Raw genomic sequence first — 26,458 nt, forward strand, 5'->3', positions numbered from 1 at the left:
ATGTCTTATGCATTATTTCCTTGATGTTAACATATACTAAATATAGGGAGATACATATTTTACATACAGTTATAATTAATAATTACAAATGATGTCTCTGCAAAAGAGAACAAAAGGAAAGGAAGAATATTGCAATACATTAGACGGAAAATATAAATACCAATAACAATAGAAATTTAGTATATCCGAATAGCCAAAAAAAAAAAATACATATAGAGAAAATAATCAAATATCTAACTATTTCTATTCAAGTCCATGTTAGTCCAATTATGATTACACCATCTAAACTAAAATCCCTTTTAATACACTATTTTCACTAATCTGTCTGAAAATGAAGCAGATATTCCTATATATTACTATTAATTGCACACTTATCGTGAAAATGAAGCAGAGATACCTCTCTATCTGAAAAAAAAAATCGCATTAACTCTCAAATCACTTAACAAAGACAAAGATCTTCCTCTTCTTGTTCCTAGCTTTTACCTTCCTCTGTCTCTCTCCTATATATAAACACACCACACCATAGTGTTCATCCACCAAACAAACTGAAACAATGGAGAACCCAACGAATGAAACAGAGGCTAAGCAAATCCAACTCAATGGAGAAAAGAAACCAAAGGGTGGAATCATCACTATGCCCTTTATCATAGGTATAGTTACATTTTCAAAATCTTCTGATTATCACTTCTCTTTGATTTCTGAATATTTATATTATATTGTTAATTATTATGGTGAAGCTAACGAGGCTTTTGAGAAAGTGGCGAGCTATGGATTATTACCAAACATGATCATGTACTTAATCAGAGATTACAGATTTGGTGTAGCAAAAGGAACCAATGTTCTATTCATGTGGTCTGCTGCAACAAACTTCACGCCTCTCTTGGGTGCTTTTCTCTCTGATTCCTACTTAGGTCGGTTTCTCACCATCGCCATTGCATCTCTCTCCAGTTTCTTGGTAATTTTCAGTCTCTTCTCATTTTTTTTTCTGGCAAGATTCACTAAACCGGTTTACCTTAACCATTCTCGTTGGATTTTGAGACGGTTGTTTAATTCATTTGGTTTCTATGCTGAAATACGACGGTGTAACTTGGTTTTTAATAAACCGGAATTGAAATTTCCGACCTCTCTTCGGATCGAACTAAACAAAAAGAAAAAATATATATATATCAAAGTTCCGGTTTAGCTGTCGGTTTGTGAAATTCCGTAACTACTCACTATGTCACTAGACTGATAGAATCCGTAACGGATTTCGAAAAGCGGACAGTCTTTTTAAGAGTTCCTACAATATACTTTTCCGTTATATTATTACTTGTTCAAAATAATTTCTAAACAATATTCCCTTTGTTAAATAATATAAATTGGTTTAATAGAAAAACATGAATTTTTTTTGAACGAAACAAAAAACATGAATATGAATATTAAATAATATAAAATGTTTAAACATATGTATAAACCAATTAAAGAGTTGTATAAGTGTAATGGTTATCCAATATCTAGTAAATATAAAAATTATATACAAATATGAAAAGTAATTGTTGAAGGATAGTGGTACGAGGTTTTTCTTTTATTTTTCAGGCTTTTTTATAATAAAATGTAGAATAATTTTTTATAAAAAATTGAATATTCGGATGTATTAGAGCGGATTAATTTAGTGTCAGTCGTTTTCATCTTTGCTGTGCCATTAATAACGTCATATTTGTATAATATTAATTTTAAACAATACTATACAATAATAATTTGTACAGTTTTAGTAATTTCACACTTTGCATGTGACCTGTAAGACATTTAGAACTCGTTCTATGAAAAATTTTGCTGCGTTATTGTTTGTTTTCTTATGTTTTTTTTTTTTACTGAAAGTCGTTATTGTTTGTATTGCACTAAAAGTCGTTCTCGAATGAATTTTAACATGCCAATTCCATGTGTTTTGTGATATCTAATTTTCAATAATTGCTAAATTTAAGATGTCGCTTGCAAGTGGTGTGAATGACTCATAAGTGACCACAATCCCATAATTTCAGATGTCACAATATTCCGTTTATGCAGATCAAAAGTAAGGTGTGTGATTGCATAATAAATAAAGAAAAAAACTATTATATACACAAACAAAAATTAGTAAAAGAAACTTTTTGGAATAAAAAGGGTATCTCTAAGTTGAATAACTTTGATACAATGCATGCGACTTTGAATTATTTGTTCCATATCGTCGACGGTCGACATGTAGATGTTATCAGGCCTAAGCAATTTCAACCGTGCGTGACCATACTTTTGTACAACTTGTCCAATTCTAAGGGCATAATTATCGGGGGATTTAAGTGGGTTTCTTAGTGGTGGATCTCAGTAGTTTTGCAAAAATTGGTTCTTAGAAATGTGAAATAAGAATCAATTTTGGAAAAGTTTTTGCACTATTTGCGGATTCTGCCGAGACATGACGGCCCACAATTACACAATTAGTTCGTTTTTTAATTTTTTTTTCTTTCCAAAAAAAATTGCTAAGAGACTTGTTCACGATTTCAGCGCTAACGATGGTCTTAGATAAAAATTGACCATTTTATTTTTAATTTTATTAGATGTTTGAAATTTTGTTAATGTCGACTGATTTGACATGTTGGTACAATTATTTATCCCTATCTTTTGATTTTAATTTTGGTAGGGTTAATGACATAAGACTTTACATTAACCTACCAATATGTGGACGTGGTCACGGTTTTGCTGCCGATATGAATATTGGAATTTTCTTCTTGGAAGTTTTTCATACGTTTAAAAATGTTTTTTTTTGGACAAAAAGTTAAAAATGTTTAAACATAACAATATGTAGCTGGACATTGTGGGCTACAAGTAATTTAGTAAGGATTTTAATAAAAATATCTTTTTACGTAGAGACTAATTATATTTATGTAAATTATTTTTTGAATTTAGAAGCCATATGCCAATATATCATTTGCCTATGCATATGACCGGCTGCTAAAGTTTAACTGGGTCATTTTTGAATCATATCACAGGGAATGGTGCTTCTATGGCTTACAGCAATGTTACCACAAGTGAAGCCATCTCCATGCGATCCCACAGCGGCTGGAAACCACTGTGGTTCTGCAACAGCATCTCAGTTGGCTCTTTTGTACTCTGCATTTGCCCTTATATCTATCGGATCAGGCGGGATCAGACCGTGTTCATTAGCCTTTGGAGCTGATCAGTTAGACAACAAAGAGAACCCAAAGAACGAAAGAGTTCTCGAGAGTTTCTTTGGTTGGTACTATGCTTCCTCAGCTGTGGCTGTACTTATCGCGTTCACTGGCATTGTTTACATTCAAGAGCATCTTGGATGGAGAATAGGTTTTGGTGTACCTGCGGTTCTCATGTTGATCGCTGCTTTGCTGTTTGTTCTAGCGTTTCCTCTCTATGTTAGACGCAATGTGACCAAGAGTCTCTTCACTGGTTTAGCTCAAGTGGTTGTTGCAGCTTACGTGAACAGGAAGCTAAGTCTACCAAATCAGCGGGACTCATCAATTACTTATTATCACATAAAAGATTCTGATCTCAAAGCTCCAAGTCATAAATTGAGGTATGTTTTCTCAAGTCTCTTGAGTTCTTGATTATTTCACAAGCAAGAAAGTCCACACTGTCTTGATTAGTTTTTTTAGGCAAAGCAGTCTCTTCAATTTAGATGCTCTCTTGATATATTTTTTTTAACAAAGCTTGTTATACAAGAAACATGCTCTCTTTATTTTTTTTTATTTTTTTTTTTGTCAAACTCTCTCTTTGTAACTTCTGTTTTATTTTTTCTTGATTAGGTTTCTGAATAAAGCTTGTTTGATAAGTAACCGAGAGGAGGAGATTGGATCAGATGGGTTTGCTTTGAAGCCATGGAGGCTATGCACAACGGACAAAGTAGAGGAGCTTAAGGCATTGATAAAAGTCATACCGATATGGTCCACAGGTATTATGATGTCCATAAACACTAGCCAAAGCTCATTTCAGCTGCTGCAAGCTACTTCCATGGACAGGCGCTTGAGCCGTCATGGTTCAAGCTTTCAAGTACCAGCTGGATCATTCGGTATGTTCACCATCATAGCCCTAGCTATGTGGGTTGTTCTATATGACCGTGCCGTCATCCCATTAGCTTCAAAGATCCGAGGAAGAACATTTAGACTAAGCGTTAAGCTAAGAATGGGATTAGGGCTATTCATGTCATTCTTAGCAATGGCGATATCCGCAATGGTGGAAACCTTTAGAAGGAAGAAAGCTTTAAGCCAAGGGTATGCAAACAATGCTAATGCTATTGTAGACATCTCGGCGATGTGGCTCGTGCCACAATATGTGTTACATGGGCTAGCAGAAGCTCTGACCGCGATAGGACAGACCGAGTTTTTCTACACCGAGTTTCCTAAAAGCATGTCTAGCATCGCAGCGTCTCTGTTTGGTCTAGGTATGGCTGTGGCTAGTCTATTGGCTAGTGTGGTCCTCAACGCCGTCAATGAGCTCACCTCGAGAAATGGTGAAGATAGTTGGGTTTCAGACAACATTAACAAGGGTCATTACAACTATTATTACTGGCTACTGGCGATTATGAGTTTCATCAATGTGATATATTACGTGATATGTAGCTGGTCGTATGGTCCTTTGGTCGACCAGGTGAGGAATGGTAGGGTGAATGGTGTGAGAGAAGAAGAGGAGTTGCTTGACATTGTTGGGAAAGGGTTCAAAAAGGAAGATCTAAGAGACATTGTTAAAACAAATTAAAGGAATTAAAGATCTTGCAAGATTGTATTTTGTCTATAGGATTGGTGTCTATTGCATTTGGTGTGCGTGTTGTACTCAGGTATTAAGGTCTATAATATAAGATTTGTAATTAGATTAAATTGTTGTGTGTTTTCATTTTAGGGGTTTTGATACAAAAGGGTTTATGATTCTTGGCTATGTAATTCTTTTACATGCCAAATTGTTTGTTGTGTTTTATCGTGTCATTGCAATTGATGGTGTCTTCTTTGTATATATTGTTGGTTTGTTTACTTAGTTTTATTGTCACCAATATAATTATGTACTAGATTTTGATCATCGCTTTAAAAATGTGGGTATATTTTTATTTTAATATAATATAACTGTATTTATAATTTTGATTAGAGAATAAATAATTTTAAAGTTTTCTATTTTTGTTTTAAAAAATTGTTCTATTATAATAATTGATTTTCAAGCGTTGTTTTCATTCCCAATCCAGATCTATGATTGAACCGATAAATTCAGTGATATGATAGTTCAGTTCAATTTAATAAAAAAATTATAATTATAATCTTAGAAAAACTGTTAAAAATCTAAAAATCCGCTATTAACCTAAGATCCGATATGAGATGACCGCTGAAAACCAAAAAAATAAATAATATTTTTGAAATGTTTATTAAATAATTTATACTTCTTAATATTATATAAAACTGAAAAAGTAATTATTTAGACTTTAATGAAATTTGTATTATGTCATTTGAAAAAAATGAAACAATAATAATATGAAACTTTATTATTGATATAATCGGTGCTCTAAAGATTTCAAAATACATATATATGTATATGTTAATATTAATATTTAATTGTAGAGTTATTAACTTTACGAAAAACACAACCCAAAATATCTGAAAAATATCTGAAAACAGATACTTTAAATTACTGTTTCCCGTAAAATTAAGAACCATATAATTAAATACTAATATTAACATATACATACACATATATATTTTGAGATTCTCAACTCTACATATCAATGGGATGCTCTAAGAATGCTTTTGGCCAAGAAGTGTTTATATTTTCTCCAACCAATTTTTGTGGCGCTTCCGAAGATTGAAGTGAAAAAAGATCCATAAATCAGAGAATGATGACTTGTAACTATCTAAATGAACAAACAAGTAACGTCATAGTCTAACGGTGTCCACGATGAAGACTTTGCCTTCAAGGCTTCAATATATATATACCTATATATATTCCAATATACTGTAGTAGTATAATTGATCGGTGCGTTGATTCCACCTTTTTCAATTGGTTTTTCTTTTCTCGGAAATGCCTTTAAGATTTTAAGTTAACATAACATGATTAAATATATTTGGCGTCACTAATTATTTATATTTTGTTCTTGCCACTATACCATTTGGTTAAAGCGGCTGAAAACTTCGTCATTAGAGATTTTGATTTATGAGGAAAGGATACCCTTACAAATCAATTAGGTATTTACAAATCGTTCGGTGTTTTTCTATTTTGGCGAAGAATTCTCCATGAAAGCAATCCTGGCCGTTGATTGACCAAAAAAACTTATGATAAAAGCGAACCTAGTCGTTAATTTTCTTGCAATAGAATAGCATTTTTATGAATATTAAATTTATTCAAATCAAAAAAATATTTTTATTTATTCAAATCAAAAAAATATTTTTATAATGAATATGTCCTTTAGTTAATAAATTTTGAAATATTTAAGCTTAGGAAATAATATTTCAGAGCATTTGCCCAATGACAAAATCATCTCGTGGCGAACCAGAGCTGCCTCAGCATAACATTCATGAAGTTTTCCTCTGGACGAGTCAATTGGAAATATAGCATTTTTTAATTATCACCAAATTGTGGATAATTGTATAGTTTTTAACCGAAAATTAAAGCAAGGTAAACTAATTGTTTATCCATAGTCCTAGTTGAATTGAGGAAATATCTTTACCCTTTACTCAATTAGTTAGAACCGCAGAGAGCAGAAAAAAATGGTAGAGCAAACCCGTTGACAAAACAAAAACCAATTTAGTTACTTCAACAAATAACACTTTCACAATAACCAACAACTGAAAAATAAATCAAACCAATTTAGTTACGTAAAGAAAAAACGAAAACAACAAAGTCCAAAAACTTGAAGATGTGGATGTCTTTTGTTTTACATTATATAATACATATACCACACTGGCATTGTATGATGGTCGCAAATAATGTATATAAAATTTGGAGGTTAACTACGGTATAAATCTTTACTTAGACATATATTGCTTTGGTGGAGCAAAGCTTGGTGCGTCACTCTCATGTTGTCCTTGCCTTTGAGCAAGTATCCCATTCCAACCTGCAATTATAAACAAATTTATTCACATTATTAAATATATATATACAGACATTATCTTTTATAGAATTGAGAAATTCTTCTATGAAAAGCTCATAATATTTTCTAGATCATGAAACGGCCTGTTTAGTATCAAACCGTAAATCAAAGTATTAGTATGTTTACTCAAATCCGGTTATGATAGAACCAAATACTTCCCCTCTAAGGCTCTAACCGATTAGACCGACACCATTTGAACATATATAAGTAAAGACTGGAATTTTAAGTTAGTACCCAAAGAAGGATCAAGATTCCTAGCCTTGAGCTCTCTATATTCTTGACAAAGAGAGCAACAAGAGCATAAGACATGAGTGGCACAATCTGAATATGGAGCTTCCACAAGATTAAATCTTCTCCTCATTTTTTCCCTATACTTTGATCCCATCACCCACTGTGAGCACAAAGCCGGCATCATCAACAAGTATATGAAACTTCCAAGAGGACAAGCTGCATAAACAATTGTGTATATGAGCTTTATATTAATGAATAATCTAGTCTTGGTTTCAAATTGTGCAAACCATAAACATACTCATCTCGCCTTCATCCAACACCTCAGCTATTTGTCCAAATGTCAAACATGGTAAGATTGCTGTCATCACGGCTGCACAAAGTAATAAAGATTAGTAAGTCCATTAATATTGAAATTATTCAATAACAATAAAGAGATCTATGACTATAATTAGACTAATATGGATACAATACCATTGGTTTGGTCTTCTTGACAATCAAACAAACCACTTCTCCATGGAGTCCCAACCGATATGTTAACATTAGCTTGATGATAACTAGGCGGTGCAAACTGGCTCATGGGAACTCCGGTTTGTTGGACCGGTATACCGGTTTGCTGAACTGGTGAACTGTCATCTGGATTCTCCCTTTGTGGAGTAGTAACACGACCCATTGGTTGATAAGTATAGTGTAGCTGAGCTAGTTTGACGTGAAGGGTTGTTTTATAGGAGAAGGAGAAGCCTTCTTATTTTTCTCCTTTTTTTTTTTGAACAACTTTTTTCTCCTTAACTTATGAAATAATCCAATAATATTCAATAGAAAAGTTGCGTTTTTCTTATTGATAAAACAAAGAAACTTGTAATCTCTTACGACGAAAAGAAAGAAGAAATTTCGGATTACGTAGTTCACATTTAAAGTTTTGACTTCTTCAACGGTTGCTAGGGTAAAAGTCAATGGGTTATACGAGTATATGTCTTAATCGAAGTCAACGTCTCGAACCTATCGTTTTGATTTTATTTGTTTTTTCAAACAAGTTGCAAGCGTAACCAAATTAATCTGATTAAATACCAAATTAATTGGTCTACTTAATACTCCCTCTGTTCCTAAATACTTGATGTTATGGATGATGGCACAAGAATTAAAGAATGTATTTTTATCTTAAAAAGTAGCATTGGAAAAAAAAATTAAAACTAATCCAACCAATCATCAAAAAGATTATGAAATTCTATTGGTCACACAGTTTTCAATAAAGCTATAACTAATATAAAAATATCAAAACATCATCTATTTTGAAACATCCAAAACTCTTCAAAACATCATCTAATTTGGAACGGAGAGAGTATTTGAATCATATTTTTTTGTACAAGTAGGGCTTTAAGCTTGATACGAAATATTTTGGATTTCTAACTTTAAAATAGGAAACGCGTTATTCAATACAAAAAAAAAATCAAAGAAAAAAGTTGCAACACCCAAAACATTTTATTTGAATACCTATATATATATATATATATAACTTATATGTTCTTCTAGATTTAAAATATATATGAATCCTAAGCTCTTACAAATAAATAAACTGTGTTTAAGCAAAAACTGATCTTGATGTCTTAATTCTTTATATGAAATGATTGATTTGTTCACAAGAAACAGCAACCAAAACCCAAATACAGTATTTACAGGTTCAGAACATGAACATGAACCAGAGATAACAACATCTATCATGTCACAAACACAAATCATCTCAGGATACCACATGCATTTACTGCCTTACTGGCCAAGTATATTTTTTTTTTCCTTTTGAGAAAGGGTTTTCTACTGGCCAAGTATATTCGTCACTGATTTCTTGACAATTTGGGATAGCTCCTCTCTGAAAGAAAGAGTTTGGTTAATAGATTAAAGAAAAACACTTAATTTAATTTGGTTTCAAGAACCGTGTTTAAACGAGGACTTAAATTACCTGTCGGGTTTGAACAAGAGATATCGATATGTAAACCACTGCCAAAACAAAGATCAGGTTACATGAATTAGAGTGATAATCCATATACATATACTCGTATTGATATGATCTCAAAGCTTACTTACCGTGGAGAACAAGATACCAACTAGTTCAAACCCAGAGGAGATAACAGGCAATTTGTCGATTGCCTAATGAAGAAAAATAACAATTTTGTGAAAAAAAAATCTCAGAATATTTAAAACAAATATACAACCAAGAAGGTTTTAAGTGTTTTATACTATACCGTGATTATGTTAAGTGACGCCCAAAGAGCTACAATAGCAGCAAAACTCAAACCAATAAGACCTAAACGATCTTCAGACTTATCCCACTGAAACAAGTTACATTCCAAGAAACCAAACAATGACCAAGTCAAAACTTAACACATCATGTGTGTTTAAATAGAGCAGAGGGGTTTTAAGAACTTACAACATTCTGAATTGAACTAATGACGTCAAGATCAGTCGATGATTCAGAACTTTTACCATTAGCTTTCACCATAACACCCATGCTAGGGCTTCTTCTATCTACAAGGAAGCTCAAAACTCAGAAACTCTGATCTCCTATCAAACAAGGAGAAGTATGAATCTTTACCTCGAATAAGAGAAAATGGGATTTTCTGAACTGATGTGAGATTAGGTTTTCTCTGAGTGAGCAGCAATGGTGGAGGCAAACTTGCAGAAACTGACGCCATTTAGAGATTTTTTTCTCGTTTATCTGAGGAAGAAGAGACCGTCCAAGTAATTGTTATTGGATAGCAAGAAACAACTTTGATCCGAAGTTTTAGATAGCCTTATCTTCCTCTAATCCACGTGGCATCTCATGAGTGGCATACGAGATCTCAGAGATGAAAACGCATTTCGCCACGTGTCAAAACAACATCCAAGTGAAGTAGATTCTCTAGATATATACAAGTTACAACAAGCCAGTCACTTACTTTAGCAACAACAACAAGGAGAGAAGTCTTTATTGTGTGTTTGATCTGAGAAACATGGCATCGTTTGCAACCATGGCCGCGGTTCAACCATCCTCCGCTGTGAAAGGACTCGGAGGAAGCTCTCTCACCGGAGCTAAGCTCTTCATCAAGCCTTCTCGCCAAAGCTTCAAACCCAAATCCACAAGGTATATAATAAACCCCTTTATTATTTGGAATGTTGGATTGAGATTAATGAGAATGTTCCTTTTGGGTTAGAGCTGGTGCCGTGGTGGCCAAGTATGGAGACAAAAGTGTATACTTTGATTTAGAAGATTTGGGTAACACAACAGGACAATGGGATTTGTATGGATCTGATGCTCCTTCTCCTTACAACCCACTTCAGGTTTTTTTTCTTTTTTCGAAACCCTAAATATCTTAGATGCTTCTTCAAATTATGAGACAATGATGAGTATGAGCGTTTGCTTGCAGAGCAAGTTCTTTGAGACATTTGCTGCTCCTTTCACAAAGAGGGGTTTGCTTCTCAAGTTTTTGATTCTTGGAGGAGGCTCTTTGCTTACTTATGTCAGTGCTTCCTCAACTGGCGATGTTCTTCCTATCAAGCGAGGTCCTCAAGAGAAGCCTAAGCTTGGTCCACGTGGCAAGCTTTAAATTAGCTTTCTAAATCCCTTGAAAACATCAGAAACTTTCTTCCCAAGTCTCTGAACTCCTGTTACTGATCTATGTATATTGTGTTGTGTTAATTGCTTTGCAAGCTGCTGAATTGTAATGAATCAATGAAAAATTTGCATTTCAAGTCTGCTACAACACAATGGTGTCTTTTTTCTTTTTCATTTGAATCATGGAAAAATCAATTGCATTTAAAACCTAATTTTACAAGATTTTTTTTTCTCAAGAATATCTTGCGGTTGGACTCCTCATAGTTCCAAGATTATCAAGATAAGAACTCTTTTTGTTGGGTGTCATAATACCTGTGACTTTAGACAACAATGGTTTCTCTTTATCTCCGTAATAGCTCTCTTTCTTCACTTCATTGTTTTTATTACCCCATTGCATAACATCTGAAAGTGATGTCCCTGAAAGCCTTTCCTCTGAGAAACTAACTCTTTCCTCCTTGGGTTTCTCTGCCTCTTTCACAGAAGAATATCTATTCTTATTAGGTGCATTTGTAGGTTCTTGAGTAAGCTGGTCAGCGTAGAGCACGTCTTCTATTCTTGACATCACTGTGTGAGCCAAACTCTCAAGCACTCTTGAGTAACTCTCTAGTATAGCAAGTCCTACATCCTGCAAAAAACAATCCAAAAACCCTAATAATCAGAAGGGTCAAAACAGCAAGTGCTAACATCTTAAAAGGTGCATTTGTAGGGTTTTTGTTTTTACTCTGTTGCATTGAATCTTGGTGATATCGAGTGTGGATTGAGAGATTCCAGGAAACCCTAGTTTGAGAAGAAGCAAGATTGTTTCAGCTCTTTCTTCAAACTGTTCTCTCTTCTCAGTACTCACTGTTGACCCCCAAGCAGACTTTGTGTCCTTCTGTACCATTTTCCTCTTCCATATCACAATCGACGCTTCGATTCTGTTCTTTAGATCAAGAATCTTGTGCTCAGATGATAAATCCATTTCAATTAGGAACTGATCTGCATCAAACATCTCTACTGTTATCATTTTGTATATCACATCTCCCAAGCTAGCTCTCCCATTCTGTTTCCAATAAAAGAAAAAAAAACATCGGTAAGGACCAGATCATTAACAGATTTTTGATGAATGTTTATGTGTTTGTTGAAGTAAATAACCTTAGGAAGTGATTCTAGGTAGCTCTCAGGAATCTCCATTTCAGACAGAACTTGAGCGTTTATTGCCATTGCAGCTTTAAGAACTTGGTTAACAGATTCCTTTTGGCTCTGTAGAAACCTTCTTGATATCTCTGAGAGGCCATTAGGTGGGACTTTAACCGCTGGCAACCACCATTTATCATCGTTTCTTGTCTCGCCAGAATCAGGAGAATCCTTTTTGACATAATAAAACTCGTCCTGATCTTTGAATTTATCAAGACAATCCTGCAAGCAAACAAACAAACAAAAATGTAAAATTTCAAGAAAATGAATATAAAATGAGAGAACATATTTTTAGTAATTTGTGTTATTGTTCCTTCTTACAAGGAGCATTGCATCTAGTTTCTTAAGTGCAGGAATGTTGCAGAGAAGATCTGTTCTCTGTCTTGTTGACATGACTTCCATTGAAGTTCCATCTTTGTTTGTTTGTTGCGTTGGAGCGAACTCAACTATATGATCAGCCACAGAGATAAGCCATCCAATTTCTCTTCTCCACCGCGCTTTTCTATCAGCCGCCATTGGCTCTAAACGCCGTTGTTCACCAAACGCAGACGCTGCTAGATTGGTAATGGCATTAGATAAAGCCAAAGCCGAAGAAACGCCTTTTCCTCCTCCAGACATGTCTTCTCCAAGAAGCAGTTTCGAAAACTTTTCTTTCATTTGATCCATTGCTGTAATAACATAAGCAGAAACTTTGTTTTATTTGCCCTAACTTGCGACCCAAGAACAACCCTAACTTGGGAGACAAGAAACATAGAAGATATGAATCAGTTTAATTCGATTCTCACCTGCTTGTAATGCCTCCACGGATTCGTATGAAACCATCCTCGCAAGCTTGTCGTTGCGGTTGGGCGTTGAACCACCGCTTAAAGGCAATGACGGCCGGTCAACGCTACTGGCTTTCCCGGGTTGACTTCTGAACATCATCATGTCATTGTCATCTTCATCAGAATTGTCTGTACCGACGCAGTCTGAGCTCCAGCTTTTAACACGTCTTGAAGCTGAATGTTCGCTCATGTTCTTGAAATGAAACAATCTTGATTTGTAACTCTCTTGTTCTTGCTCCATTGCTTTGACCCTTCTTAATCAAAATAATAAAGAACGAGAAGAATTCTGTATTTTGAATTTTCTTTTTTTGATCTCTCTTGTTTTCTTTATCTCTTTTAATAAAGAGTAGTTTTAGGACATTATGGAGAGAAAAAACAAACTTAAGCTAACCGAAAACGGGGTTTGATTTTTCAGACTTAGCAAATACAGAACACCATTGTTTGCTTCCTGTTAATGGTTTTATTTATTTTTCTAAATATCTGCTTTATTTTAGTAACTATTATGATTCGTTGTCCATAACCATAAACAATTGAGTCTGGTCAGATTCTTCAGGAAAATTGAATTTATTTATTCTTGGAATGTTTTTACTATTTATAAGTGACTACTTGGTGGAATGTGGCGTGCACGATATTTGGAAATTTAATTTCTCAAGTATACTTTTCTAAAACCAATCGTATATCATCAAGGAGGACATGTTACAAACCCTTATCTGTAACTATTATTATTTTTTCTCTTGTTGCATCCGAAAAGATAAAAGATCTTAAATCAAATTAAGGATATGGATGATAATGTCATCCTGGAAGGCTTCTATTTTTAAAGACTCCGAATAGTTTACTATATATATGAAGCGGAGTGGATGGGACATTGCCCATAAATTGTGCTAATGATGGTTAATCAATGAACCTACTGTTGGTGGAGATTATGTATGCAATTTAATAAATCTATTCTATTAAATAACACTAATACTTATATATAGAAGTATAGAACTATATTATTTATATAATGAAAAGAAAATTTAATCTCATTTGCTCTTTTAGCTTTTGTTTATTAGTCTAGTCCGGCGGAATGTTTTCCCCGTTAGTGTTCTTTCCGATTTCGTCTACAATTTTTGTACGGAGCATAATAGTCCTATTGTTTTGATAGAGAGAAAAATCTATGATTAATTTTCCAGAAAATTGCAATAAAATTATCCAATCCAGAATGGTCCTAAGAAAACATGATCCTACGCAGATACTTGATATGTTCTTTTTTTCCATGCTCATCACAAGAGAAATATGAGTATTTATGTACACGTTTGGATACATATGGGTTTCTTGGATTTTAAAATTAAATTTCACTTAGATACTCACTACAAGAAAACATGCATATACCGAGGGAAAAAATCGTCGGTATGTCGTCGGAATAAAGCTATTCCGACGACATACCGAGAAAATACGTCCTCGGAAAAAACTCCTCGGAATTTTATATTTCCTCGGAATTTCCTCGGAAATTTCTGACGGAATTCCGAGGAACACAAATTCCGAAGAAATACCGAGGACCACTGTTCATCGGAATATACCGAGGAATACGTCCGTCGGTATATACCGAGGACTATTCCGAGGAAATTAATCGTCGGAAGTTCCGATTTGTACCGAGGGTATATTCCGAGGAATCCTTCTCTCGGAAAATTCCGAGGAATTTGTTCCTCGGAATTTTCCGAGGGAAGTGTTCCTCGGAATTTTCAAAAAAAATTTATTTTTTAAAAAAAAAATATTATTTTTTAAAATTAATTTTTGAATTTTAAATTTGAAAATATAAAATTTAAATTGGAAACATATTATTATATAAAATTCAAAGTCGTACAAATAAAAAAAAACATTTCGAGTTTATAAAAAAAAAGCTACGGGCTTTGGACGTTCGGGTCTGGCATGGTCGGGAGCACCTCGTTCGGGTGCAACCTCCTCATCATCTCCAACATTTGCTCGTTGAGCTTCTTCTGTGCCTCCCAGCCCGCATGTTGACTTGCCACCGTGGACTCCAACGCAGATATGCGATCATCCTTGTCCTTCATCTGACCCAAAAGTACTTCTGGATCAACAAAGGGCGGTGGTGCAGCAGAAGACGGAACCGACCGCGAACGACGACCCAAACCGAACAAACGTCCCTTCTTCTTTGGAACCCCCTGAAATAGAAAAGTGTCAAAATTAAATAATAGAAAAAATAAATTGAACATTAAAAAAAGAACTTACCGATTCAACGATTTCGTTAATCCAAACCCGAGGCAAGTAGGTCGAACCCGTGGAATCGTCATCCTCGGTTTGAAGCTGAGATCATCAACCGGCTCGCTATCATTAGGGCGAGATCATCAACCGGCTCGCTATCATTTTTCTCCGCCTTGTAAAAAACATAAGAATAGTACTGATCATCATAAGACCTGTATATATATATGTAAATATATATTTTTTTAAAAATAAAATCCCAAATAATAGTTTTTAATCACAAAAGATGTTTTAATACATATATTTTTTAAAAAATATAGTTTAAATATATAAAAATAGTTTAATAATTACAAAACAGTTTTAATATATTAAATTTGTTTAATAATTACAAAAATAGTTTAAATACAAAAAAAAAGTTTAAAAATGACAAAAAAATAGTTTAAATATATAAAATAGTTTAATAATTACAAAAATAGTTTTAATATATTAAAATTGTTTAATAATTACAAAATTAGTTTTAATATATAAAAATTATTAAAATTTATAATTTGTTAGTATACATGATTTATACATCTATAAAAAATTATAAATCGTTTATAAATAGAGAAAAAAGGTTTATAAATTTTTTAAAAAATTTTAAAAAAACGTTTTATTATTACTGGAAACTTGAAAAACGTTTTTAAAAATAGAAAAAACGCTTTTAAAAATCAAAAAACGTTTTAAAAATAGAAAAACGTTTTGAATTTTAACCAAAACAAAAAATAAATCCAAAAAAAACTAAAACAACAATCAAAACAACAATCCTAACTTAAACTACCCATTCAATCCTAAACTATCCATCTAACAACCTAAAATCCGAAATTCTAATCTCACAAACCATAATCAATCAAATTTTTTGAAGAAAAGAGAGAGGGATAGGTGCTTACATGATTTGGCAAAGAATTGGAGGAAACAAACGGTGGGATTCGCCGGAAATCGATGGAGGAGGAGGAGGAGCCGCGTAGAGGAAGAGAGGAGAGGAAGAGAGAAATGGGGAAGAAAGAATCGAGATACCCTAATTTTATGAGGGGTCCGACGGACATTTTCCGTCGGAATTTCCTCAGTATATTTTTAAGGGTCGTCGGAATTTCCTCGGTTTAGATATATCTGATTTTCCCGAAATGTTTGGCGGCTAGGGTTCCCGGGTAAATGAAAAAATTCCGAGGAACAAGGGTTCCTCGGAATTTCTTCAGAATATTCTGAGGAAATTCCGAGGAACCTTGGTTATGTTCCTCGTAATTTCCTCAGAATATTCTGAGGAAATTCCGAGGAAACAGGGTTTGGGGTTTCAAATTCCAATTTTTTGCCGTATTTCATTTCTTATACAAATGTAATGCATACCATTGATGATTCTTTGTATAGATGATCATAAACCATGAAATAACAAAAATTCAAAAATAATTGTAAGTATTCCCTTTTACGTTTATTAAAGTGTATAAGTGTTTATCTTATGTTGTGTGGTTTTCGTTCAAGCAATCGTAAAAGTGTTTGTTATTATGTAAAACACCAAAGTTTGACTTCATAATATGGTTAAGACACTTAATGAAGGTTATATACGTGTTATTCAATCCGCAAAACGTTGTTTTCGGTTTAAAACCCCAAGTTCCTCGGAATTTCCTCAGAATATTCTGAGGAAATTCCGAGGAAATTCTGAAAATCAGTACTTTCCTCGGAATTTCCTCGGAATTTTCTGAGGAAATTCCGAGGAACTAGGGGTTTTAAACCGAGAACCCACATGTTCCTCGGAATTTCCTCAGAAAATTCCGAGGAAATTCCGAGGAACAATACTTTATAATCAAATTCCTAAATCGAGAAGGTAAATTCCGAAGAAATTCCGAGGAAACCCTAAAGTCCCTCGGAATTTTCTCGGTATTTCAACAAAAAAAAAACAAAAAAATAAAGCTACTCTGATTCTGAGTCAATGGCTTCTTTTTTATGTTTTGTGAAGGAGAAGTGATATCTTGCATATTTGCATTGTTTTATCCATTCGTTCATAAGCATTTGATCATATAGATTAGGACTTAGACATGTTCTGCTTCCGGTTGTCGGCGAACTAACCTCATGAATTCGGTTATACCTCGTTGGTATTCTTTCGTAAGCAATCTCGTCTCCGGATCCAAATGAGGTCGATCGATCCAAGAACGAAAATAATTTGAAGAAGACATGTTTTTTTATATCAATTTTGTGATAGTAGGAGAGAAGAAGAAGAAATGGAGTGAATGAAAATGAAGAGGGGTAAATCCAGCCGATATAGTGAGGAAATTCCGAGGAAAAACTACCCTTCCTCTGAATTTCCTCGGAATTTTTAAAATCGTCCAACGGCTCTCTAACGGCTACAAAATATCCTCGGAATTTTAGAAATATCCGTCGGTTTTTTTCCGACGGACATGGTTTCCTCGGTATTCCCTCGGAATATTCTGAGGAAATGTGTTTTCCTCGGAATTTCCTAAGAAAATTCCGAGGAAATTCCGAGGAAATCACATTTTTGGCTTTCCTCGGAATTTCCTCGGTTTTTCGTCAGAAAATTCCGAGGAAATCATTTTCCCTCGGAATGTCCCTCAGAATACCGATGTTTTCTTGTAGTGACTATATGAATTTTCAAAGAGTTCAAATCGATAGGTTCATAAGAACTTAAATATATCTTATATATATAAGTTTAAAAGTGTCACTAAACAATCTATAACAAGGTAAAACTAACATCTGCGCGGATATTCACATCAAATTCTAATGATATGTTATAACATATGTAAGAAATAGTGTGGAAACGTAAACGAAGAGATTAACTAAGTCTATGGACAGAGAAATTTTATTAATGGGTGTGAAACATATTTCATATACAATATGGTATAAACACAAACATTCTGATTGGTTGGGTTGTAGCCTGTAGGTGTATAAACCGTACTCCAGCTTAAAATTCTAAACTAATAGGCTCAAAAATTTTGTTTCAATAAGAAATTACTAAAACGAAAACTGAGTCCCGTATAAGAAAATAACTTATACCGTTTAATGGAAACTCTTGCTATCTATTGAAGCAAATTAGAGAAAAATTAAGAGATATATGAAGACCGTGTACATTACATTTTTGTTGATCACCAAACACATGATAAAACCTGGAAATAAAATTCCCTGCATCTCATTGAAATCAATAGCCCATCTTGGGTCTATTTACAGACCTAGATTCAAAGCTATAAAGAGCAACAAAAGAAAAAGAAAAAGATCTTGATAGGCTCTTCAAGCTTTTCTTTCACAGATTTTCATAGAAGGATAGAAAAAGATTTAACATTGGCTTAGGGTTTGTTTTATTAAGGAGTACAAGAGCCTTTGAAGACTAGGAACTTAAGTGTCTCCAATTGAAAATAGATGAATGTCCCTTTAGAATGTGTGAAGAAACATCCAAAATTTGATCCCACCACACATTGCCATCCACTCCCATATCTCTCATCAAACTCCTGAATTCATTACAAAAATAAAATCATCCAATGAAGTATAGATGATGATGATAATAAATAAAAAAGTATAGACGATGATAATAGTGATGATAATGCTAATGCAGTAAAAATATCCATTTATCTAAAATATTTTTATAGCCAATCAAGATCTTAAACATAAGATCACTACATATTGTCAAACTAGGATTCGAGTCATCTGAGAGTGAAGATTCTAACCATGGGACCACTACAAATTGATACATAGTGACAATGTAATCAGGAGTAAATATGTATGTATGTAAGAGTTTGATGATATAAAAGTGAAGAAATGGAACCTTCTTGATGTGGCCAGCAATGGATTTACAGTCAACGACATCAAAGAGATCAAGAGCTTGAGAAGCCAAAGCCATGGCTTGTACCTGCATTTTTACTGGCATGTCTGAATCTTCCACCATTGCTTTTCCTTCCAACATCTTCTTAATCTTTCTCTCTTTCTCTCTCAAAAACGTTTTTCAGATAATCTGCAGAGAAAAAAGACAGACAACCAAATCTTTATAGACACCAAAAAGACACAAATTCAAGAAAAGGCCATACGGAGATAAAATATGTCTGCTCCTATTTAAGCATTGAGAAATTTCTTGGGAAATGTGCCTCTAACCTTTATCCTTTGTCTTTTTTCTTGACTGGGTTTGAGATGATGCTTCCTCACGGGTTCTTGGATGATATCCAAAAGAGAAAACACAATGGCACGAACACAAAAGCACTCGTTTGTGTTCTTTAATGTTTGAACTCAGGAATTTCTTTTTAATTTAGTCAAAATGTTGAAAATGACGAAGCTGTTAAAAAGGCAACAAATCTGATATTTTCGGCAGGTTAAAAGAAGGAAAGACAGTAAGAAAATAATTTATTTTAAAGGCGTAATGACTCATTTTGAGTAATATGCGTCTCTCTCTTACGTGTTTCCATGTCCTTTTGTCTTTGGCCTTTATAGTGGATAACGATGGAGAGGTGCATAATTGATTACAAGTACATTACTGCTGTACATGTAAATAATACTATATTTTTAACTTTGAAATTAAAATATCCAGTTTCCACTAAATATAATAAATTATAAATATAAATAATTATTATATTTTATAAAAAAATTTCAGTATTATATTTCACAAAATTTATTATTAAAAATAAAAATATTGTTCTATTATATCTAAAGAGAGAATCAAATATATATCCAGTTAAATATATAGAAGCTTTACTGAATATATATTCAAACACCAAATATTCAAATAGTTATAAAGTAGATAAATTACCGATTTAGACAAAATAAAACTGATCATGAATACCTCAAAACTCTGAATTAAGGGTAGGTGTTCGAATATTCACTTGGATTCGAATTCAAATCTATTCAGGTCTTTAGGACTAAATATTTCAATTCTAGTCGAATATATCTAAATTTTGGTTTGGATTAGGTTCAGATCTTTGCGGATTTGGATAACTCACTGAAATTATTTTAAAAAATTTAAAATTCATTATATACTTTAATTTTTTCAAAATCTATAAACAAAATAGATTACATATAAATTTGAATAGCATATGTGAAAATACATAAACTTAACATATAAATTAGTTTGGTAGGATATTTAGATCGCAATCAATAAATACTTTAAGTATTTTTGGTATTTTGAGTATACTTTAATTAGTTTATATATTTACTTTTCACTATATGTATATATTTTAAATATTTTGAAAAGTTTAAAAATATCTTATATATATATTGAATGTTTAGTATACATTAAATCCAAAAATAATTACTATATATATAAATATCTAGATATATTTCGGATACATTCAAATACCTAAAATAGTTTACTTCGAATCAGATTCGATTTTCTAAATATCAAAATTTTAAATTCATTTGAATATTTAATTAATTTTAGTTTGAATTCAATATTAATTTTTCAAATCTGATTTGGTATGATTCTTCTAATTCTTCAACTTTGAACATCCACTTCGTTGACTAGCATGAGCTTCCTATCAGAAGTGTCGGCGTGTGTACCAATGGTATCAAAAGGCCCATTACTAAAGTTCAGGGCCCATGTGACATATGTCCACTGACTCATATACCTCCCGCCGTAAATCCCGGTGAGATTTTAGTCTCCTTCCTCAATTTGACTACCATCGCTTCTCTTTCTCCGATCAATCTCACTCCCCCCGACGAACCAACAATGTCGATTCATCCAAAACCTCAATTCTTCATCCTCCTCTTACTCCTCACTTCTCTAATCATCTCTGCCTACTCATCATCACCCGACGCCGATGCCGAACCGAACCAACCCGGATCCGACGAAGAATCCGACGATCTGGAGCAGCTCCTAGCGGTAGACGAGCAGTTACAGCAAGATCTCCCTCCTCACCACCACCACCAGCAATCGGAAGCCGAGACGGTGAGCAAGGCGCAGAGGATCGTGCTCGAGCTCAGCGGCGACAACGCGAAGCGAGTGATCGGCGGGAACGAGTTCGTTATGGTCCTAGGCTACGCGCCCTGGTGCGCGCGCAGCGCGGATCTGATGCCGAAGTTTTCGGAGGCGGCGACGGATTTGAAGGAGATCGGGAGTCCGGTTGTGATGGCGAAGGTGGATGGAGATAGGTACTCGAAGGCCGCGTCGGAGATGGAGATCAGGGGGTTCCCTACGCTTCTTCTCTTCGTTAACGGTACTTCTCAGCCTTACACCGGTGGATTCTCTGCGTAAGTTTTCGCTTCTTTAAGTTTGTTTGTGAAGTGTAGAGATTAGAAGAGGTTTTGTGGTGTTGTTGATGATATGATTGTTTAATGGTATTTCTGAGAGATTATAAGAGGTTCTGTGGTATTGTTGGAAGGCCTGTGCATTTCGGGTAGTTAAGATCGGGGCTTGAGGATCTATTTACTACCTGAGGTTAGCAGTTTCGGGTGGGTTTGGTTCGGATTGTAAAACTAGGAACCAAAAAATATCATAAAAAACAAATCGGTGCTCATTTGGATTCCGATTCGGTTATTTCGGATAGTTCAGATCAATTAAATATCGGGTATTTTAGATAATAATTAGAATAATTCAGATAAGAAAATTTATATATTTCGGATTACTTTAGATATTTCGGACAAAAATATTTGGATACTTTCGGTCTGGTTTGGTTCGATATTTTGGCTCCGGGTGCGGTTCTTTGGTCACAGTTTTTTGACCTAGGCATAGTTGATATGATGTTTAATGGTATTTCTGAGAGATTAAAAGTGGTTTTGTGGCATTTTTGATATGATGTTTAATGGTATTTCTGAGAGATCAAAAGATGTTTTGTGGCATTTTCTATATGGTGTTTAATGGTATTTCTGAGAGAATAAAAGGGGCTTTGTGGTATTGTTGATATGATGTTTGAATTTAAATGGTATTTCTGAGTGATTTCTGTTTTTGTTATCTTCAGAGAGGATAGTCATATGATGTTGGCAGTTTCGGGTTTGGTTTGGATTGTAAAACTAGGACCTGAAAAATATCATAAAAAACAAATCGGTTCTCGTTTGGATTCCGGTTCGGTTATTTCGGATAGTTCAGATAAGTCGGGTTAAATATCGGGTATTTTAGATAATATATTGAATAATTAAAATGATTCAGATAAAAAAATTACATATTTCGGACAAAAATATCCCGATATTTTCCATCTGGTTCGATATTTTGGTTCCGGGTGCGGTTCTTCGGTTACGGTTTTTTTACCTAGGCCTAATTGATATGATGTTTAATGGTATAGATTAAAAGTGGTTTTGTTGCCTTTTATATATGATGTTTAATGGTATTTTTGAGAGAATAAAGGGGCTTTGTGGTATTGTTGATATGATGTTTGACTTTAATGGTATTTCTGAGTGGTTTCTGTTATTGTTATTTTCAGAGAGGATATAGTCATCTGGGTGCAGAAGAAGACTGGTTCACCCATCATTACAGTTAACACAGTTGATGAAGCTCAGAGATTTCTGAACAAGTATCATACTTTTGTTGTTGGTCTCTTCAACAAGCTAGAGGTAACTATATATCAATTATACTGTGATATGCAGGCTTGCGTTGGAATTTGACTGTTGATATCTTGGTTGTTTATTTGTTTGTTTTAGGGTTCTGAATATAATGAATTTGTGAAAGCTGCAAAATCAGACGACGAAATTCAGTTTGTAGAAACAAGTGATATCGATGTTGCGAGACTTCTGTTTCCTGAGCTCAAGACCAGTGATGTGTTTATTGGCATGGTTAAAACTGAGGCGGAAAGGTACACTACATATGGTAAGCTTGCTGCTGATTGTGGAAGACCTTTCTTGTTATTATAACAGTCTGTATGTTTGATCTTTTGTTAAGATGTTTTTTGTTGTGATGGTTTTTTGGAACCATGATGATAAAGTCTTGTTGTGGTTCATGTAGATGGACTTTACAAAATGGAGAAGATATTGGAGTTTCTAGGCAAGAACAAGTTTCCGTTGATTACAAAATTGAGTGAAAGCAATACTGCTTGGGTTTACTCTAGTCCTGTTAAGCTTCAGGTTTGAAGTTTTTGTCATTTCAGTTTGCAGTGTACCTCTAACCAGTTTTGGTTCTATCTTTGTGTTTTTAATAGTAGTTCTTTTTTTCTTCCTTGGTCAGGTTATGATCTTTGCCAAGGCTGATGACTTTCAGAATATGGCTCAGTCTCTTGAAGATTTTGCAAGAAGATTTAAATCGAAGGTACTTTCTTTATGCTGAGTCTTAAAGGCCAGATAGATTTAGTTCTTTAGATTCTCCCTTAACGTATGCTGTTATTTTGCTTGCAGCTTATGTTTATATATATTGATATAACAAATGAGAACCTTGCGATGCCATTCTTGACCTTGTTCGGAATAGAGGATGCCAACAAAATTGTCGTAAGTATCTGATGTTGTTTCGGTCTGCGTGATTGACACTTTGTGATCTACTGATAATAAAGCTACAAGCAATTGTGGATTAATCTATTGTTTTATTAACAGGTTGCTGCTTTCGATAACAAACTCAACTCCAAGTATTTGCTCGAGTCAGATCCTTCACAAAGCAATATAGAAGTACAATTTTTCTTTGATCTTTTTTCTTTTGTCTTTTTTTTTAATTTCAAATACTCAATATTAGTAACTGATTCAAGTGATCTGTACTGGATTTGCAAATTAGGATTTCTGTTCAGGACTTGCAGATGGAACCGTTCCTCGCTACTACAGGTCAGAGCCAGTTCCAGATAATGTGAGTAATGAAAATTGTAATCCTCTTTGACGTTTTTTGGGATATATTGGAGACTGTGTACGAGCCAAGCTCATATAACCCCATGAAAAACTGCAGAAAAATGCAAGCATAGTGACTGTGGTAGGAAAGACTTTTGATGAGTTGGTATTGAACAGTCAAGAAAATGTTCTTCTTGAGGTAAGTGAACCCAAAAGACCTCTCTGCTTAACCAAAGTTTCTATTAACTGAAACCGACATAAAAACTCATGGATCTTGTGGGTAAAACAGGTACATACACCATGGTGTGTGAACTGCGAGGCAATGAGCAAACAGGTCGCCAAGTTAGCTAAGCATTTCAAAGGCTTTGAGAATCTTGTTTTTGCAAGAATCGATGCGTCTACAAATGAGCATGCCAAATTACAGGTGAATCAAGTCTTACCTGCAACAAAGACTGGCCCATTACCCAAACATGAGCTAATCTTATTGATTTTGTTGATGACAGGTTGATGATTATCCGACGATCTTGCTCTACAAATCTGGTGAAAAAGAGAAGCCGGTAATACTAACTTCTCTGATAGAGCATCTCTAGCTTAGGTCCTCTTTTGACTTCTTTAACTTTTTGTTTTATCTTAACTGGTTTGATTTTGCAGTTAAAGCTATCAACTAAATTGAGCGCCAAAGACATGGCTGTTTCGATCAATGAAGAGTTGAAACCAAGAGGTGGTTCTGTTAAGGATGAGTTGTAGTCAAGTTTTTCTAAGGATATGTAGACAAAAGAAGAGACAGAGAGAAAGATACACAATGTGATGAAATTACATGTTTTTAATGTATCGTCTGTTATTGGAAAACAAATCATTTCAACGAACTGACATTACAATTGATATTGTGTGGTACAAAATAAAAATTTGAAAAAGAAAAACAGAATACTAGTAGACTAGTAGTACCCTCTCTGTGATTAGCATTCACACCCTGTTGATCTTTGTTGCTGACCTCCAGCAACATCAATGGTGTCTGGCATGTACCTGCGAGTTATTCACGGGAAAACATGGAGTTAAGACTACAACAACAAAGGATGTGTGTTGCAGAAACTAGTTGGTTGCTTACGGTTCTTCTTCAGGTTCATTCTTGAATGCGTTTTTGGTAATGCACTCAAAAGCTGCATCTACATTGAACCCTTCTTTGGCAGATGTCTCAAAGTAAGGAATGTTTCCTTTAGATGCACACCATGCCTTTGCTTTCTTCTCAGAAACCTGAAACAGTTTGAGATATGACAGACTTTGAGCGTTAAACCAAACTCTCAAGTAATCTAAATGAGACAAAGAAGAAACAAAACGTCTCACCACTCGGCTTTTGCCACCATCAACATCGGTCTTGTTTCCCAACACGACAAACGGGAAGTTTTCAGGATCTGATGGGCTAGCCTAAACAATCAAGACAACAAAACAATTTGATTGTAAATACTAACCAAATTCTAATAGTAGAATGATATGGGTAGATGGAGGGAGATAAGACCTGAATCAAGAACTCTTCTCTCCAGTTATTAAGATTCTCAAAAGACTTCATAACATTGACATCGTTCACAAGAACACAACAATCAGCTCCTCTGTAGAAAGCAACTCCCAAACTTTGGAACCTTTCTTGCCCAGCAGTATCCCAAATCTGTAAAATGGACATAACAATAAGAGATGTGTATCCCTACTTATACTACTAGGTAGGCACTATAGTTTGATAAATCTCTATAGACAACAGTACACATTGTAACACAAGAGGAGAGTCAAAATGTTTCTAGAAAAGCCAGATTTGAACTTCTCCTACTTAATAAATAAATTAAAGAGTCACAATGACGCCAAAATAAAATAAAATAAAATAAAATTAGTAAAATGAAAGATTGAATAAGAATATTCCAAGAATCATAAATGCAAAAAAAATAAAAGAAAAAATAATAATTTTTCAAATTATTATTCAATAGAAAGGAAAGATTTTAACCTGTAAAGTGAAGATCCTGTCATCAATTTGAACCTCTTTAGTCAAGAAATCTGCTCCAATCGTCGCTTTATACTGATTGCTAAATTTGCGATTCACAAACCTAATCAACCAAAACCCAATTTCATAATTAAAAAACAATAAGAACATAGATTAATATCAAATCTATAGATCTGTAATAACAAAAACGTACTGATTCATCAACGATGTCTTCCCAACCCTGCAACAAAAAAAAAAAGAAAAAAAAAACTCTTATCAATGGACAAAAAAAGAAAAACAAATCGGATTTGAGTTTTGTGGAACGAAAACAGAAATGGAAGAGATAAGAAAAATGACCCGCTATCTCCGAGGATGATGACTTTCAGAAGAACTCTCCGGCGAGACGACATTGGCGGAAGATTTTAATTTAATTTTTCTTTCCGGCGAAGAAACTCTCTCTTTTTCTCTTCTTTCTATTGTCGCTCTGTTTCTTCGTGTGTGATTCAGACAAAGGCGAAACTAACTAACTACAGCAAAGAAAAGGACACTATTTTAAACAATTTTTTTATTTACACAACTGACCCTACTTAAATTAGTCATTACTATTCTCTCTCTATTTTGAAAACAAAATTAAGAAAGTAATGATCATACGTACCAAACGGTCAAATGGGTCCCGATTA

The 26,458-nt window shown here is 34.1% G+C and overlaps 8 protein-coding genes across 8 annotated transcripts; 3 read left to right on the forward strand and 5 right to left on the reverse strand.

Annotated features, from left to right (window-relative positions):
* The first annotated feature begins 355 nt into the window (after positions 1–355).
* Positions 356–4,987, forward strand: LOC108812164 (protein NRT1/ PTR FAMILY 1.2). The gene is made up of 4 exons (XM_018584347.2): positions 356–650; positions 738–955; positions 3,000–3,559; positions 3,789–4,987. The coding sequence occupies exons 1-4, from the start codon at positions 554–556 to the stop codon at positions 4,735–4,737; spliced, it is 1,824 nt and encodes a 607-aa protein (XP_018439849.1). The 5' UTR covers positions 356–553; the 3' UTR covers positions 4,738–4,987.
* Positions 4,988–6,742: 1,755 nt separating this feature from the next.
* LOC108851922 (protein PLANT CADMIUM RESISTANCE 8) lies at positions 6,743–8,233 on the reverse strand. The gene is made up of 4 exons (XM_018625401.2): positions 7,811–8,233; positions 7,638–7,709; positions 7,343–7,555; positions 6,743–7,072 (listed from the first exon to the last, which is right to left on the reverse strand). Exons 1-4 carry the CDS (start codon positions 8,007–8,009, stop codon positions 6,984–6,986), a joined length of 573 nt encoding a protein of 190 aa, XP_018480903.1. The 5' UTR covers positions 8,010–8,233; the 3' UTR covers positions 6,743–6,983.
* A 694-nt stretch (positions 8,234–8,927) lies between these two features.
* Positions 8,928–10,087, reverse strand: LOC108815259 (protein CURVATURE THYLAKOID 1C, chloroplastic). Its single transcript, XM_018587905.2, has 6 exons — positions 9,924–10,087; positions 9,759–9,856; positions 9,574–9,660; positions 9,416–9,478; positions 9,291–9,328; positions 8,928–9,200 (listed from the first exon to the last, which is right to left on the reverse strand). Exons 1-6 carry the CDS (start codon positions 10,021–10,023, stop codon positions 9,146–9,148), a joined length of 441 nt encoding a protein of 146 aa, XP_018443407.1. The 5' UTR covers positions 10,024–10,087; the 3' UTR covers positions 8,928–9,145.
* A 166-nt stretch (positions 10,088–10,253) lies between these two features.
* On the forward strand, positions 10,254–11,059 carry LOC108815268 (photosystem I reaction center subunit VI, chloroplastic). The gene is made up of 3 exons (XM_018587913.2): positions 10,254–10,451; positions 10,522–10,648; positions 10,735–11,059. The coding sequence occupies exons 1-3, from the start codon at positions 10,321–10,323 to the stop codon at positions 10,912–10,914; spliced, it is 438 nt and encodes a 145-aa protein (XP_018443415.1). The 5' UTR covers positions 10,254–10,320; the 3' UTR covers positions 10,915–11,059.
* A 28-nt stretch (positions 11,060–11,087) lies between these two features.
* LOC108815249 (rop guanine nucleotide exchange factor 11) lies at positions 11,088–13,181 on the reverse strand. The gene is made up of 5 exons (XM_018587896.2): positions 12,884–13,181; positions 12,420–12,766; positions 12,057–12,320; positions 11,644–11,964; positions 11,088–11,547 (listed from the first exon to the last, which is right to left on the reverse strand). The coding sequence occupies exons 1-5, from the start codon at positions 13,161–13,163 to the stop codon at positions 11,155–11,157; spliced, it is 1,605 nt and encodes a 534-aa protein (XP_018443398.1). The 5' UTR covers positions 13,164–13,181; the 3' UTR covers positions 11,088–11,154.
* Positions 13,182–18,196: 5,015 nt separating this feature from the next.
* On the reverse strand, positions 18,197–19,423 carry LOC108815275 (uncharacterized). The gene is made up of 3 exons (XM_018587922.2): positions 19,247–19,423; positions 18,924–19,109; positions 18,197–18,609 (listed from the first exon to the last, which is right to left on the reverse strand). Exons 2-3 carry the CDS (start codon positions 19,059–19,061, stop codon positions 18,463–18,465), a joined length of 285 nt encoding a protein of 94 aa, XP_018443424.1. The 5' UTR covers positions 19,062–19,109; positions 19,247–19,423; the 3' UTR covers positions 18,197–18,462.
* Positions 19,424–20,728: 1,305 nt separating this feature from the next.
* LOC108813081 (protein disulfide isomerase-like 1-5) lies at positions 20,729–24,697 on the forward strand. Its single transcript, XM_056988669.1, has 12 exons — positions 20,729–21,331; positions 22,498–22,627; positions 22,715–22,880; positions 23,016–23,134; positions 23,235–23,315; positions 23,402–23,491; positions 23,594–23,665; positions 23,769–23,837; positions 23,934–24,014; positions 24,105–24,239; positions 24,319–24,372; positions 24,467–24,697. The coding sequence occupies exons 1-12, from the start codon at positions 20,811–20,813 to the stop codon at positions 24,560–24,562; spliced, it is 1,614 nt and encodes a 537-aa protein (XP_056844649.1). The 5' UTR covers positions 20,729–20,810; the 3' UTR covers positions 24,563–24,697.
* Positions 24,621–26,298, reverse strand: LOC108813092 (ras-related protein RABG3d). Its single transcript, XM_018585531.2, has 7 exons — positions 26,136–26,298; positions 25,993–26,019; positions 25,803–25,902; positions 25,329–25,475; positions 25,157–25,237; positions 24,921–25,066; positions 24,621–24,838 (listed from the first exon to the last, which is right to left on the reverse strand). Exons 1-7 carry the CDS (start codon positions 26,186–26,188, stop codon positions 24,772–24,774), a joined length of 621 nt encoding a protein of 206 aa, XP_018441033.1. The 5' UTR covers positions 26,189–26,298; the 3' UTR covers positions 24,621–24,771.
* Positions 26,299–26,458: the final 160 nt, after the last annotated feature.

The sequence above is a fragment of the Raphanus sativus genome, chromosome 1 (genome assembly GCF_000801105.2).
Source record: "Raphanus sativus cultivar WK10039 chromosome 1, ASM80110v3, whole genome shotgun sequence".
In the NCBI taxonomy this organism is placed as follows: Eukaryota; Viridiplantae; Streptophyta; class Magnoliopsida; order Brassicales; family Brassicaceae; genus Raphanus; species Raphanus sativus.